The sequence below is a fragment of the Nelumbo nucifera genome, chromosome 1, assembly GCF_055504915.1.
Source record: "Nelumbo nucifera cultivar China Antique chromosome 1, China Antique-T2T, whole genome shotgun sequence".
Taxonomy (NCBI): Eukaryota; Viridiplantae; Streptophyta; class Magnoliopsida; order Proteales; family Nelumbonaceae; genus Nelumbo; species Nelumbo nucifera.
This window is the reverse complement of record NC_142649.1, coordinates 171,205,224-171,218,179: the sequence shown is the minus strand read 5'-3', so window position 1 is coordinate 171,218,179 and position 12,956 is coordinate 171,205,224. Positions and strand designations below refer to the sequence as shown.

General features: G+C 35.5%; 1 protein-coding gene across 3 annotated transcripts; it reads left to right on the top strand.

The window, feature by feature from the left end:
* The first annotated feature begins 5,870 nt into the window (after positions 1-5,870).
* On the top strand, positions 5,871-11,278 carry LOC148804154 (putative LRR receptor-like serine/threonine-protein kinase At1g67720). 3 transcript variants are annotated; one of them, XM_088895234.1, is made up of 10 exons: positions 5,871-6,101; positions 6,183-6,738; positions 7,530-7,993; positions 8,472-8,613; positions 8,705-8,776; positions 8,864-8,932; positions 9,627-9,698; positions 10,690-10,761; positions 10,843-10,905; positions 11,214-11,278. In XM_088895234.1, the coding sequence occupies exons 1-9, from the start codon at positions 6,032-6,034 to the stop codon at positions 10,889-10,891; spliced, it is 1,566 nt and encodes a 521-aa protein (XP_088751360.1). In that variant the 5' UTR covers positions 5,871-6,031; the 3' UTR covers positions 10,892-10,905; positions 11,214-11,278. The 3 variants fall into 3 exon arrangements, 2 of the variants coding, with proteins under 2 accessions (XP_088751360.1, XP_088751359.1); XM_088895233.1 differs by having other exon boundaries at positions 11,012-11,222; XR_016080639.1 differs by lacking the exons at positions 10,690-10,761; positions 10,843-10,905; positions 11,214-11,278 and having other exon boundaries at positions 5,877-6,101; positions 8,691-8,776.
* Positions 11,279-12,956: the final 1,678 nt, after the last annotated feature.

Below are 12,956 nucleotides of genomic sequence, written 5' to 3'. Positions count from 1 at the left end.
TATTTTGGTGCTAAGAATATTCTCAACATTAGCCTTGAAATTTAAGAAAACATTGAGAACATCTGATTTTTGCTTTAAGGGAAAAATCCACAAATATTTGGTGAAGTCATCAATAAAACTTATATAGTATTTATAACCATCATGAGAGGTAACAGGGGCTGGTCCCCAAAGATTAATAAATACTAACTGTAAAGGAGAAGATATAGAAGAACCACTAAAAACAAAGGGAAACTTATGACTTTTTCCCATGAGACAGGATGGGCAGAACAACATTGACTTATTCGAACTAACTAGTAATCTATTTTTAGTAATCACTTGTCGTACTATACTTGGAACAAAATGTCCTAATCGTTGATGCCATATATCAAAGGTTGCACATTCCTCAACAAAGGCAAAATTCTCCTTTGATTTTCCTAGCTGCAACTGATAAAGTCCATTATTATTTGGCCCTTGTAGAAGAATTTTCTTCGTTTCCCGGTCCTTCACAACAAAGAAATGAGGATGAAATTCAGAAAACACATTGTTATTTGTTGAAAATTGCGCTACAAATAAGAGATTCTTTGTAACTTCTGGAACATGTAAAACATATTGAGAACAAGAGAACGTGAAAAGGTTTGTAAAGTAGATGAACCAATATTCTTAATTTGCAAACCTGTCCCATTTGCAATGCGAATTTGATATACTCCAGTATATTCATAACGAAGCTTTAGATTGGAAAGATCTTATGTAAGATGGTTTTGTAGCTCCTAAGTTCGGATACCAACTTCCATCATTAATAGAAGGGGTCAAGTTGACATAATTTGTAGCTTTCTCTCCATCTCTGTGATACCTGAAGTAATAGTTCCTTGTAGTGTGGTTTTTCTTCTTACAGATTTGGCAAATCACAGGAGATGATCCCATGTTTCCATCATCAAATTGAGGCTTCTTGTTATTGAAATTCTGTTGTTGTGCTTTATTTGCTTGCTTTTTATTTTTATTATATCATGAATTTTCTTGTTGTTGTCCATGCTGGGCAACATTGGATATCGGAGATGCTGGTTTCAGGGTGAATCTTCAAAGCTTCCAACCTAATCTCATGATTATATAACATATCTTGTAAATCATCAAAAGAAATTTATTTAGGTGGAGTACTTATAGATGTGATAAAAGATCCATAGTCTGAACCTAGTCCGGTAACATTGCAAATCACAAGATCATAATCTGAAACCGTTTGACCAGCCATTGTTAATCTGTTTGAAATAGCTTTAGCTTTATGGAGAAATTCATTCATACTGAGATTGCCTTTCATAAGACTCATCAATTCAGTGTGTAATTGCATGATTCTACTCTAGAATGAGAGGCAAATAGTTTTTCTAGAGTATGCCAAACAGTTTAAGTGGTGGTGCATCCAATTACTTGCCCAATAATGCTTTTATGAGATCAGTGAGAGCATCAAACTCTATAAGAGTTGATTTTATTTTCTCCATTGTATGTAGGCAAGATTTGGAATAGCTTTTTCATCTTCTTGAATGGTCTGAGATGGATAAGGAAAAGTACCATCTACATAACAAAGTAATTCAGACCCAAAGAGAGCAGGAAGAACCTGTGATCTCCAAATCAAATAATTATATCATTCCAACTTGCCCAAAATTCAATGTTGAAGATGGTACACGAATAGAGAGAGTTTCTCCATTTGTCATAGCTATGGCAGCAGAAGAGGATGAATTGTTGCTATTACAGGACACCATTTGGTGCTCTGATACCATAAAATAAAATTTAATCTAGTGAGAAAAAGAACACTCACAATGAATTGCATTGCTAAGGTTTAAATACAAGAAAGAGGAAGAGTTTAAATGAAACTCTCCTTATTCAAGATAAAGGCAAAAGTAGAGCAATATAGGAAAACTAATTCTAATACAATTCAAATTAGATCACAATCCATATTCTAGGAAAGATTAGATGAATAATAAATTAGTAATTAGCCATGAAAACACACCACACCCCAACAGGATAGTTGTTCTGCACCATGGACAAAAATGTGTGTACTCATCCATACCACACCTTAATGGGCATACTACAAAGTGTGACACATTTCTGTCAACATCATGTGTTTGATTCCATGCATCTCAACTACAACATGTGAGATTATCTATGCTGTTAATCATTAAAATACAATATTTTATTTTTTAGTAATATATATAATAGAAAAAACATTAATAAATTACAAAAAATTAATAATTAATAAAAATAATATTAATAATACTAAAAATAATATTAATAATATTTAATAACAAACAATGATATTAATATTAACTAAAATTAGTAAAAATAATAATTAAAAAATAATTATTAATATTAATAATTAATGATTAATAAAATAATGTTAGCAATAATTAACAATGTTAATAATAATATTTATACTATTTGATAATAATTAATAATATTGTTACTAATTACTAATAATAAATAATGATTAATAATATTAATAAAAATAATATTCAAAACTTATTAATTAATAAAAATATTATTACTAATATTGTTTTATGAAGGTATTGACAATTTAACATTACTACTATTTATTTATGTACAATAACATGGTTTTCAAAATTGGACCAGATCGGACGGTCGAACTAGAAAAACCAGTCACCTCCGTTTTTTTCCCAAAACCAGATTTTGGCCAAAAAACGTTGATTTGGTCAGCAAATCGCTGACTTGGGTGGTTGAACCATTTGAATCATTCAATGGTTTTGATCATTTTTGTTTTTTTTTTTTTATTTTTTTTATTTTTCTGTTAGAACGGGCCGACCGTTTGACCCGAGAACCAAAGCCCTGATTGGTTTGTTTTCCGGGTCGGTTTTAAAAACCTTGTAAAATAATAAACAATAAAATATACATTTATCCAATTAAATGTTATTACTTTTTCCATGGTTTTCAAAACCGAACCGGACTGGAAAAACTGGGAACCAGTTAGGTGACCGGTTCCGTTTTTTTGCCAAAACCGAATTTTGGCAAAAAAATGTTGATTTGATCAGAAAACTGTTCAACGGTTTTGATCATTTTTTATTATTTTTATTTTTTCTATCAAAATGGGCCAACCGTTTGACCGGGAACCGGACTCATGAACGATTCATTCTCTGGGTTGATTTTATAAACCTTTTAAAATAATAAATAATAAAATACCATTTATCCAATTAAATGTTATTACTTTTTCCATGGTTTTCAAAGCCAAACCGGATTGATAGTTCCTAGGTTCCCAGGTTGATGGTTTGACCATCTAGTTCGAAACAACAACCCGTTCTGATAACAAAATTAAATTATAAAAAAACTAATTAAAATAATAATAACAGTAAAAAACTATTGAACGGGTTAAATGGGTCGACGGTTCAATTGCCTGGTTCAATAGGTCATTGACCAATAAAACGGTTTTGGCTAGGGCCCAAGTTTGGGGTAAAACAAAACTGATTGCCTGGACAGTTCCCAAGCCAAACGTTTTGGCCATCCGAATCAACGACAGTTCGAAAACATTAATAAAAATGTAAGATAAATTGAATAAAACATACTATGTAAAGCATGGGGTCATTATTGATAAACAATTTCACAGTGGCGTGATTCAATCCACGATAAAAACATGTGGATGAGAAATTGACTTGTGGTATGGACTCATCCACGAGATAGTGTGTATGAATCCACACCACAGGATAAGAGAACACCTTAATTTAGTGTAGTGCATTTCAAAACGTAATATATCGTGGTCTGACCACGGTACTGAACACCCACTAATATGTCAAAAATGTTTTTTATGACATCCTTCTTATATCATGAGAAGAGCACATTATGTACCCATTTTTTGGATACAAACTTGTGCTCTTCTTATAAATAGTGTGTGATAAAAAAATATAAGGCATTTAATGATAAAGTCCACGTTTTGCACATATTTCAAACAAACCCTTTTTATTGTGAAAATCATTAGTTGTTGAGCCTGATTAATAAAAAAAATTATGTCTATTAATATCACTTGCACATGCTAGATTTGCTAGATTCACACATGAGAGGTATTGACATGGCACCCTCTAAGGGAGGAATGTGCAGGAGATCTGGATTCACCTAATTATAGAAGTTTCAGGAACAGTATTTGTAATTTTGTGCAATGATGAAACTTTCATAATAAACAAAGTTTTAGGTTAGATGATTAACACATGTCACAACATCACAAACTATTTTTATTTCATATATCTTAAAGAGCAACCATTTACATGACACAACGTCACCAAAATATCTCCATGTCTCTCTATAAGTAATCTTAATAAGTAAACTGGTAACATCACAACACCCAAAATAGGGTGGAAAGGGAAACAAAACTGACTTAAAAGGGAGTTTGGTATGAGTTTGCTTTAACCCGAAGACTTAGAGGGTGTTCTTCATGTGAATTGTTTTCTTTTTCTTTGATTGCAAGTTCCAAAAATAAATCAAAATCATCGGATTTGAAAAGAGTCTGATTCTGAAAAAAGAAACACATACCGGGTATATTTTTTAGGGTAAATTATATGGACCCCCTGAAATTAGTGAAATATGGGGTTCGTGGCAAAAACTTTACATTTTTTTCGACAAAACCCTTTAAACTTTTACATTGTGACAAATACCCCTTGGTTGTAAAACAAAAAGCGTTAAATTACAAAAATACTCCACTAAACTTACTCTATTTTCTTTTTACTTGTCGATCTCTCTTAAAACCTAATTGAACCCAAACTCTGTTTTTAGGGACTGGGGATTGTGTGAAGCTCTGCCAAACGAAAGTTCGAAACGGACCAGAAGTCAATGGGGTTCGCTAGATTTGAGTGGGAATGAGGGGGGAATCTGCTACTGCAACTCCCCTGTTTTCGCCGGTCGGAGGGGACAATGACAGCTGAGAGAAACTAGAAAAACAATGGAAGGTTAGGAGAGAACGATGAGGGAATAGGACGAGGTCGAATATTCGATGGATTTATGCCTGGGAATGGGTTAATCGAACAAGAGCAACTGAGGAGTTTCACCGCTGCAACTCCTCTGATGTTCGTCGGAAGTGGTGATAACAACGAAGAAAAAGAAAGAAAACGATGGAAATGGGACGAATACAGGCGAGGCCAGCCTGTATTTGGAAAACCGGGACGAAGTATCCCGGTCTGTGTTCGGTCAAACTCGTCCAGAAGTCATGAGACGGAACTTTGGGGGCTAGAGTGTTCGATGCTCATGAAGACTTAAGAGGGAGCAGACATAACTGGAATGAGTCCTCTTCCCCTTCCGACCCAATCAACTAACCCTTGTCCCATCTCATAAATCAAGAAGCCTATAATTCGTTCTTCCTTTCACCTGTTCACGGGTCGATTGGGTCAGTTTATTGACGTTTTTTCAACCCGATCTGATTGGTTTATTTAGAAATAAAACCAAAACCGATTCAGTATTAAGTAAAATCGATTTGATTGATTTAGGTCGGTTTTGTGAATGATTTTTTTGATATAAACGATAAAGAATTCAAGTCTAAGAAAGTAAATGCTGAATATTTAAAAATTAAAAATAATTTGATGGATTAAAACTGATGTTTTATATATCAAAAATTTTATATATAATATGTATATTTTTGAAATAAAACTAAAATATATATTAAAATTAAAATATATATAGTAAAACTGAAATATATCAGATATATATATATATAATATTTAAAACACGATCCGACCCGAATCGCGGACCGATAAGGCACAGTCCACACTTTGCCCGATTTTCACCTGTACAGTGAGTTAACCCTAGGTACGTCGATTACTGAATCGTCTGATTTTAAAATTTGGGAATCAAATTGTCACTCGAGCCAAAGGTAACATAATTGTTAACATTTAAAACTACACCTAACAACTGCTGCAGTTATTGACTTCATTCCAACCCGCCATTGAAAATGCTCTCTGTCTTGTTTCATGCTTTCATTTCTCCCTCGAACCTGGTTCAAAGCCTAGCTTCTCTCTTTCTATCTGTAAATCTTTCTTTCCGTTTCTCAATGTCATATGCTTTCACATAAGCAACCATGTCGTTTCTCTATCTATTCTTCTGCTCTCTCTTCATTGCAGTACATTCTCAACCCCCACCTCCTACAGGTAGTAGCCATTGAAACACAACCCCTTCATCTCACAGAACTTAAATTTCAGCTCTGAAAATTCTTTGTTTCTTCCTTTCAGGTTTCTTCATCGACTGTGGCGCCAACAAATCCTCCGTGATCGACGGCCTAACATGGTCGCCCGACAGCGAATACGTGTTTTCTGGAGTACCCAGATCAGTAATCATCCCCGAAAGCCCTTACTTTGTCAAGACGCTCTCCACCCTCCGGTCTTTCCCTCTCGAAGGCCGTACTCAACGGAAATTCTGCTATGTTCTTCCGGTGACCCGCAATGTCACATACCTCGTCCGAACCACATACTTCTACGGGGGAGTCAACGGCAGAGATTCACCCCCGGTCTTTGATCAGGTTGTCGATGGGACCTTCTGGAGCATTGTGAACACGAAGGAGGATTACGCCAGAGGGAAGTGGTCTTACTATGAAGGGGTGTTTGCTGCTACTGGGAAGACGATGAGTGTTTGTGTTGCTACAAACACGTATACAGATTCAGATCCGTTTCTTTCAGCTTTGGAAGTAGTGTATTTGGACAATTCACTTTATAATTCGACCGATTTCAAGAAACATGGTTTGAATTTGATTGCAAGAAGCAGTTTTGGATATAGAGGACCAACTATCAAGTAAGTTGTGGGAAAGATTTGGCATTATTTATTCTGGTTATGGAGCTGCATGTATGCTTCTTTTTATTCATCTTTTAATTTCTGAGTTAGTGATTGTGCTATATCTCTCTATCTTCATTCAAAAGGTATACTGGAATTTGGTTTGTGTAGTCCTCAGTTTTAATTTCGCGCTTTATGTGCTCGCTCCTTTATAGGACATAGTTTGTTCTATCTGTTTTTTTTTTTTTTTGGATGAGTATAATTTGTTCAATCTTGTTATGCTTTCTATGGTTTTCTTTTCTCCTTTTACGTTGTTATGGAAGAAAAGAGTATACAAGGAAACAAGCTAGAATCCAAAAAGGGAAAAATATTTTAAACAGGGTGGTGTTAAGATTTGTCCTTTATGATTAGTAAATAAGGCTCAGCTCAGTTTGGGAAGAGTACAGTTACAATTATGCACAGTGCAAAACCTTGTATACTTTATTTGTAAACCCTAGAAAGACCAGTAATCTATAAATAAATTGTAGTTTAAATGACCAACTCCAAATGCATTGTACTACTCTTCTCCATAACAAAAAGAAATAAGAAAAGGAAAAGAAAATGAAAGGAAAAAAAATACTTAGCTGAGGTAAAATAAAATCCTGTAGTTTATGATTGATACTTGGTTTGAAATCCCCGTATTATGTTTATGTTGTAACTTGCAATTAATTTAGATTTCATCCCCATAGGAATCTGTATATAAGGTATTGTCTTTTCCTTTTACTCATTTCTAGAATTATCTAAAATTTTTGCTTGAGATCTTGAAACTCCAGATTCCCTGATGACAAATTTGATCGATACTGGGAACCATTTGGAGAGATTAGTCCTCCATTTCAAAGCTTAAGGGAGCTCTCAGTTTCTGGTATTTGGAACCTTCCACCCTCAAAGGTATTTAACACAAAGCTGACATTTGACCAAGGAAACCACAGTGAACTGCAATGGCCTCCAAGATCACTTCCCGCCTCCAACTATTATATTGCCCTGTACTTTGCGGATGATCATAATGGTTCACTGGGGAACCCGAGAATATTGAACGTCGCCATAAATGGAATAGAATACTACAGCAACCTAAATGTGATTTCAACTGGTGTTGTTGTTTTTGCAACCAAATGGCCTCTCTCTGGCCTTACGAAGATAACTCTGGCTCCTTCCTCTGGATCGGTTCTAGGTCCCGTGATCAATGCTGGAGAAAATTTTGATGTATTGCCCCTTGGAAGAAGAACTGTTACTCGAGATGGTATGAAAAAGTGTCATTACTCTTTGTTCCGGAAACCTGGTTTCTTTTCCGAGAAGGATTTCCAAACTTCTCCAGGAGACCATGAATACATGATTAGTAGTTTCTTAGATGGAGAATGTAGCTTGAAGTCATACCAATTTGGCATACCTAACCATTTTGTCTAGAGCTAACATGACTGGCTGGACAAAGTATAGACGAAAATAAGGTGCATAGTTAGGAAAAAGATTGTATACTGTGATACAAGGGTTCAATGTTGTACCACACTGGGCTGTTAGTTGCTTACCACTGCAATTCTTAGGCCATGGCCCATACAAGAAGTGGCATATCAACTAGGCAATCAGGATAAATTGGCAGACATATTATGTATATGTGCATGGCTCCCCTAAGTATGGGGATGAAGTCCTGGAAAAAAGTACTTCTGACTACCAAATCATGAAACACAAGTTTTTCTAACATGACATTCCATTGCCTATTGCAGTAGTTTCTTTGGTAGAGGTAAAAAGAAGTCTACTGAATCCTCCACTTGATTGGAATGGTGATCCTTGTTTTCCTCAGCAATACTCATGGACTGGAGTAATTTGCGCTGAAGGAAACCGGAATCAGACTCGTGTGGTTGCTTTGTAAGTTGGGATTTACAATCATGATTTCTTTTCTATGGCTCATTTCAATCCTTTAATTGTTGTTAAAGGACTTTTAGGGTATTTTTCTCAGAAACCTCACAAGCATGAGCCTTCAAGGATCTCTATCACCTAAAATTGCCAATTTGACTGCGTTGACTGACATGTAAGTTCTTGAAACTTAATTACTTTGGGAAGAGATGATTTGGTATTCCAGACTTTTCTTATTAATGTCCTTATGTTTTCTGGACAGCTGGCTTGGGAACAATTCTTTGTCGGGGCCAATACCTGATTTGAGCCAATTAAAGATGCTGAAAACATTGTATGTCACGGTTTCTCTTTCATTGCTTTTAATGCCTGGCTTATATTTTATGTAACAACATAAAGTATGTTTGTTTGTAAGGCTCTGTTTGCTTGTGATACAAACGCTGAACCGGGGTATTTATGTACTCTGGTTCATGTTTGTGAGCATTTGTTTGATATGTAAAAAAGTAATGATTATCAGCTCAAAAATGTATTTTCTGATACTTTTGTACTCTGAGAAGAGAGCATTACTGTACCTATTTTTTGGATACAATTTTGTGTTCCTTTTGATAATTAACTTTTTGACCAAAGTTAAGCCATTGGAGCATAAGATAGTTGCAGCATTTAATGATGGGCCCACATTTTGCACCAATTTCAAACAAACAAGATGAGTGCAAAAATGGTTTAAAATGTGAACCTGTGTTTGCATTCATGAACCGAGAAAAGGGTAAATATGCAGTGTACATATTTGCGTTTGCATTGCAACCAAACACAGCCTAAGGCACCATATTAGTTTAGATGGTCATGGGCTGTTAAATTCTAGAGGCCTAGCCCATTTACTATTAGACTGTGATGATGTAATTTTCATACTTGTTTCTTTATTTCTTCACCCTTCTATCTGTGGGTTTGCATGATCCACATTTGTCGGAAGTCTTGGAAACTGTCAAACAACATCTTCACTCTTTATAATTTATTGTCATCACTCACTGAAGGCATTTGGAGGACAATCAGTTCAGTGGAGAGATTCCTACATTGCTGGGGGACATTGCTTATTTGCATGAACTGTAAGTTCTATTCTCTAAAGATTAAATGCATGCCTTTTGGACTGCAAAGTTGTTTCATTGCATGAATATTTGTTGCTATTTCTTTATGTTATTTTTCACTTTTTTTCCCTGGATGGTCTATACATCCAAATCCCTTATATTGTAACCCATCTACCATTAACTGATTGATTTGTTCACCTAGTGTTCACTTTTTGGGTACTTCCATAAAAATTGCTATCTAGGCAGCAGTTCTGGTGATGAACTTCTCAAACATTGGGTACTATGACTTGAAAACCATGAATCTGGTACATCATATGGGATCTGATGTATTTGTCAGTCAGTTTAGGACTCCACATGAAACAGTGTCCTACATGATGTACCGGATACATGGTTTTTCAAAGCAATGGTAACCCCTATGAGAAGCTTACTATGGCCTTATCATTCCTCTTAATAGGAATTCCAAATTATGCTGCTGCTTTGGTTGGCAAACCAGGAGGAGAAATAAAGGTTCTGGTTGATATACCTTGGTGGTTAGAAGTCAGGACGAGGATTGTGCCTTTTACTGGATTTGTTGACAACCTGAGATTAGCAGTCACAAGTACATACTACATAGTCCTTTCCCCCTAGGAGTATGCATATTTATATGCATTTTACAATTTATATTTTCCTCTCTTTTCTATCTCTCTCCTTCCTCTTGTGAGAAAGTGGTAGTTGAATGGCCAGAGATCTGGTTTAAGAAGCATCTAGAGTCAACCACATGGACTTAAATCTCCATATCACTATATTTTCTTCCTCTTATCTGAAGTGATACTCTTACCTTATCCTTAGTCATACCTGCTAGCTAAATTTGACTCGATGCCCTTCCATGTGCAATATAATCAATTTGTCAACTGTTTGGGTATAGTTTCTTGGTGCTGCATTATTTATTTTATTTATTGAAGATTTTGACTTAAAGGCTTATTTGAGACTCAATGTGTTTACACTTACAGTTGTCATTTCTTTTGCCTTTCAGTTTCATCCAAAACAATAATCTAACTGGTGAAGTTCCACACAGCCTTTTAGTAAAATCTGGATTGAACCTTAAGTGAGTCTGAACACCTTCAAGTTATCTCTGGCATTTATTTTCTACAACTCAATCAAATATTTGATCTATTTTTTTTCTTAGGACTTTTGGAAACCAACATTTAGTGCAACCACCGCCTCCAATGACTTAAATTTGTGCATGAAGGTAAAATATGGCAGTGTTTTGACTGCTAAAACCTTGAGATCATTGTAATAGTAAACTATTGTTATCATTAACAGATTAAATCCAGTTCTTCTTCTTATAAATCCAGAATCAGCTCTACTACATGTTGTGGATGGGTGCTTAGAGAATTGCATATTCACAATACGAGAACTGAAAGTTAACCTGGTTTAGCACACTTGCCAAATGTAAACTGATGGAATAAAAGCTAGTAGTGCAGTTTGAAGTGACTAGTTTTACATGCAAAATGGTGCCATGTATACAATCAATTTGATTCTTTTCCTGCTTGGCAGATTTCAAAAGATTCTCTCACAAATATTCATCATCAACAGTAGAAAATCTTAATCATTGTCAGATGCAAGTATTCCTTTTGCCTTTGCTGTACATTTTAGATGTGTTTAAGGTGTCACTGATCTTGGATTTTTTCTTTCTTTGTTTCTTTTTCTTTTTTTTTTGGGGGGGGGGGGTTGGTAATGAACTGCAATTGTAAGTTGAGGTGGCTGAATTTTGTACTATAGCAATGGTTATTTGTTTTCTAGATTCGATTGCACAGACATCATTCAATGAATTTGCCTCTTTTTACAAATGCAAATACTGCAAATGTATGGCAGCGTGCAAGGCATATTACTGGCCACAAGGGAAGGCTAATGAATAATTGCTTTCAAGTCAGCTTCAAGGAAAGTCTCAGAATAATTAATATCACTACCTATTGATTTTAGATAAATGCAGTTACAAGGAGTAGATAGTGAATTAGTGATCCTTCTCATCTCCACCAAGAATTATCCAACACCTTATGAGGGCTCTATGCTGCAGCTCAGTTCCTGCAGTCTGAACCCAAGGAGCATTGCCAGACTTGGACCTGAGCCTGATCTGATGGTCGGACTGTCGGAATGTGAACTAGTAGCCAAAACAGTTTTTAGGCAGCCTAGTTCTTAAAAACGTTGACATAGTCAAATTTACCACAAAAACATGTATAAATACCTTGGGACAAAATCTAGTGCAAGTTATGTGCTTATATAGACCCATTGGCAACTCTTGAGAAAGTATATGTTTACACTTCCTATTTGGGTTCGGGGTTCCCATACAGAAAAAACCAACTCATAGTAATTAGCTCAAAAAACTTCTTCTCGTAACTATTTCATGTGGAATTATATAAAAACTACTAGAGTCAAAAGAATTTAAGAAATGGAGGGAGGCTCAAATTTTAAGTAGGGGTTTGTTTATTGGATTTTGAGATGGGGAAGTTGGTTAATGGGATTTTGGTTCCCATTGACCAAGATACTCATTTTTTTAGATTTATGTGGGGTCTATGGAAAATTTATTTTTCCTGGGTTTCACTTATATGGGTAAATGATACCCATTTCCTAGATTCCCAGGCTGATGAGTAATGGGGAAAGTTGTCAATACTCGGATGTGACAAAATTGCCCATTTTAATAATGGATTTTTTTTATGGCTAAAATAGTCATCGTCTTATTTGCCTAGAAAATCAACAAACATGGGTAAATACACCTACCCGAGCCGGGATAAGTAACTTCTTGAAAAGCAAATGGAGCCTAAAAGAACGAGAGTACTAGTGTTGGCAAAGTGTAGACATATGTGAAAGAAAAAAATGATCTTAATAAAACTCTTGAATCACACTTAAAGGACACTGAAAACACAACAAACTTGAAGTCCACCGACCTTACCATAGAGAGCCTATGTTTTTGGATTTGATCCCTCTCCTCCAATGTCCAGTTTTGGAGAGATGCCAACCAAGGTTTTTAAAACCAAACTGGACAACGAACCAGTCAGGAGTCTGATTCTCGGGTCAAATGGTTCAAATGATTGAATCGAACGAATGGCCTGCTCTGACAAAAAATTTTAAAAGTGGTTAGACCATTGGTAGGTTCAAACGGTTTGACCGCCCATGTCAGAGGTTTGTTGACCAATCAACATTTTTTTTGGCAAAATAATGGTTTTGGATAAAATGGAACCGATCACCTAATCGATTCCTAATTTTTCTGGTCCAATCATCCCGCACGTCCGGTTTTGAAAA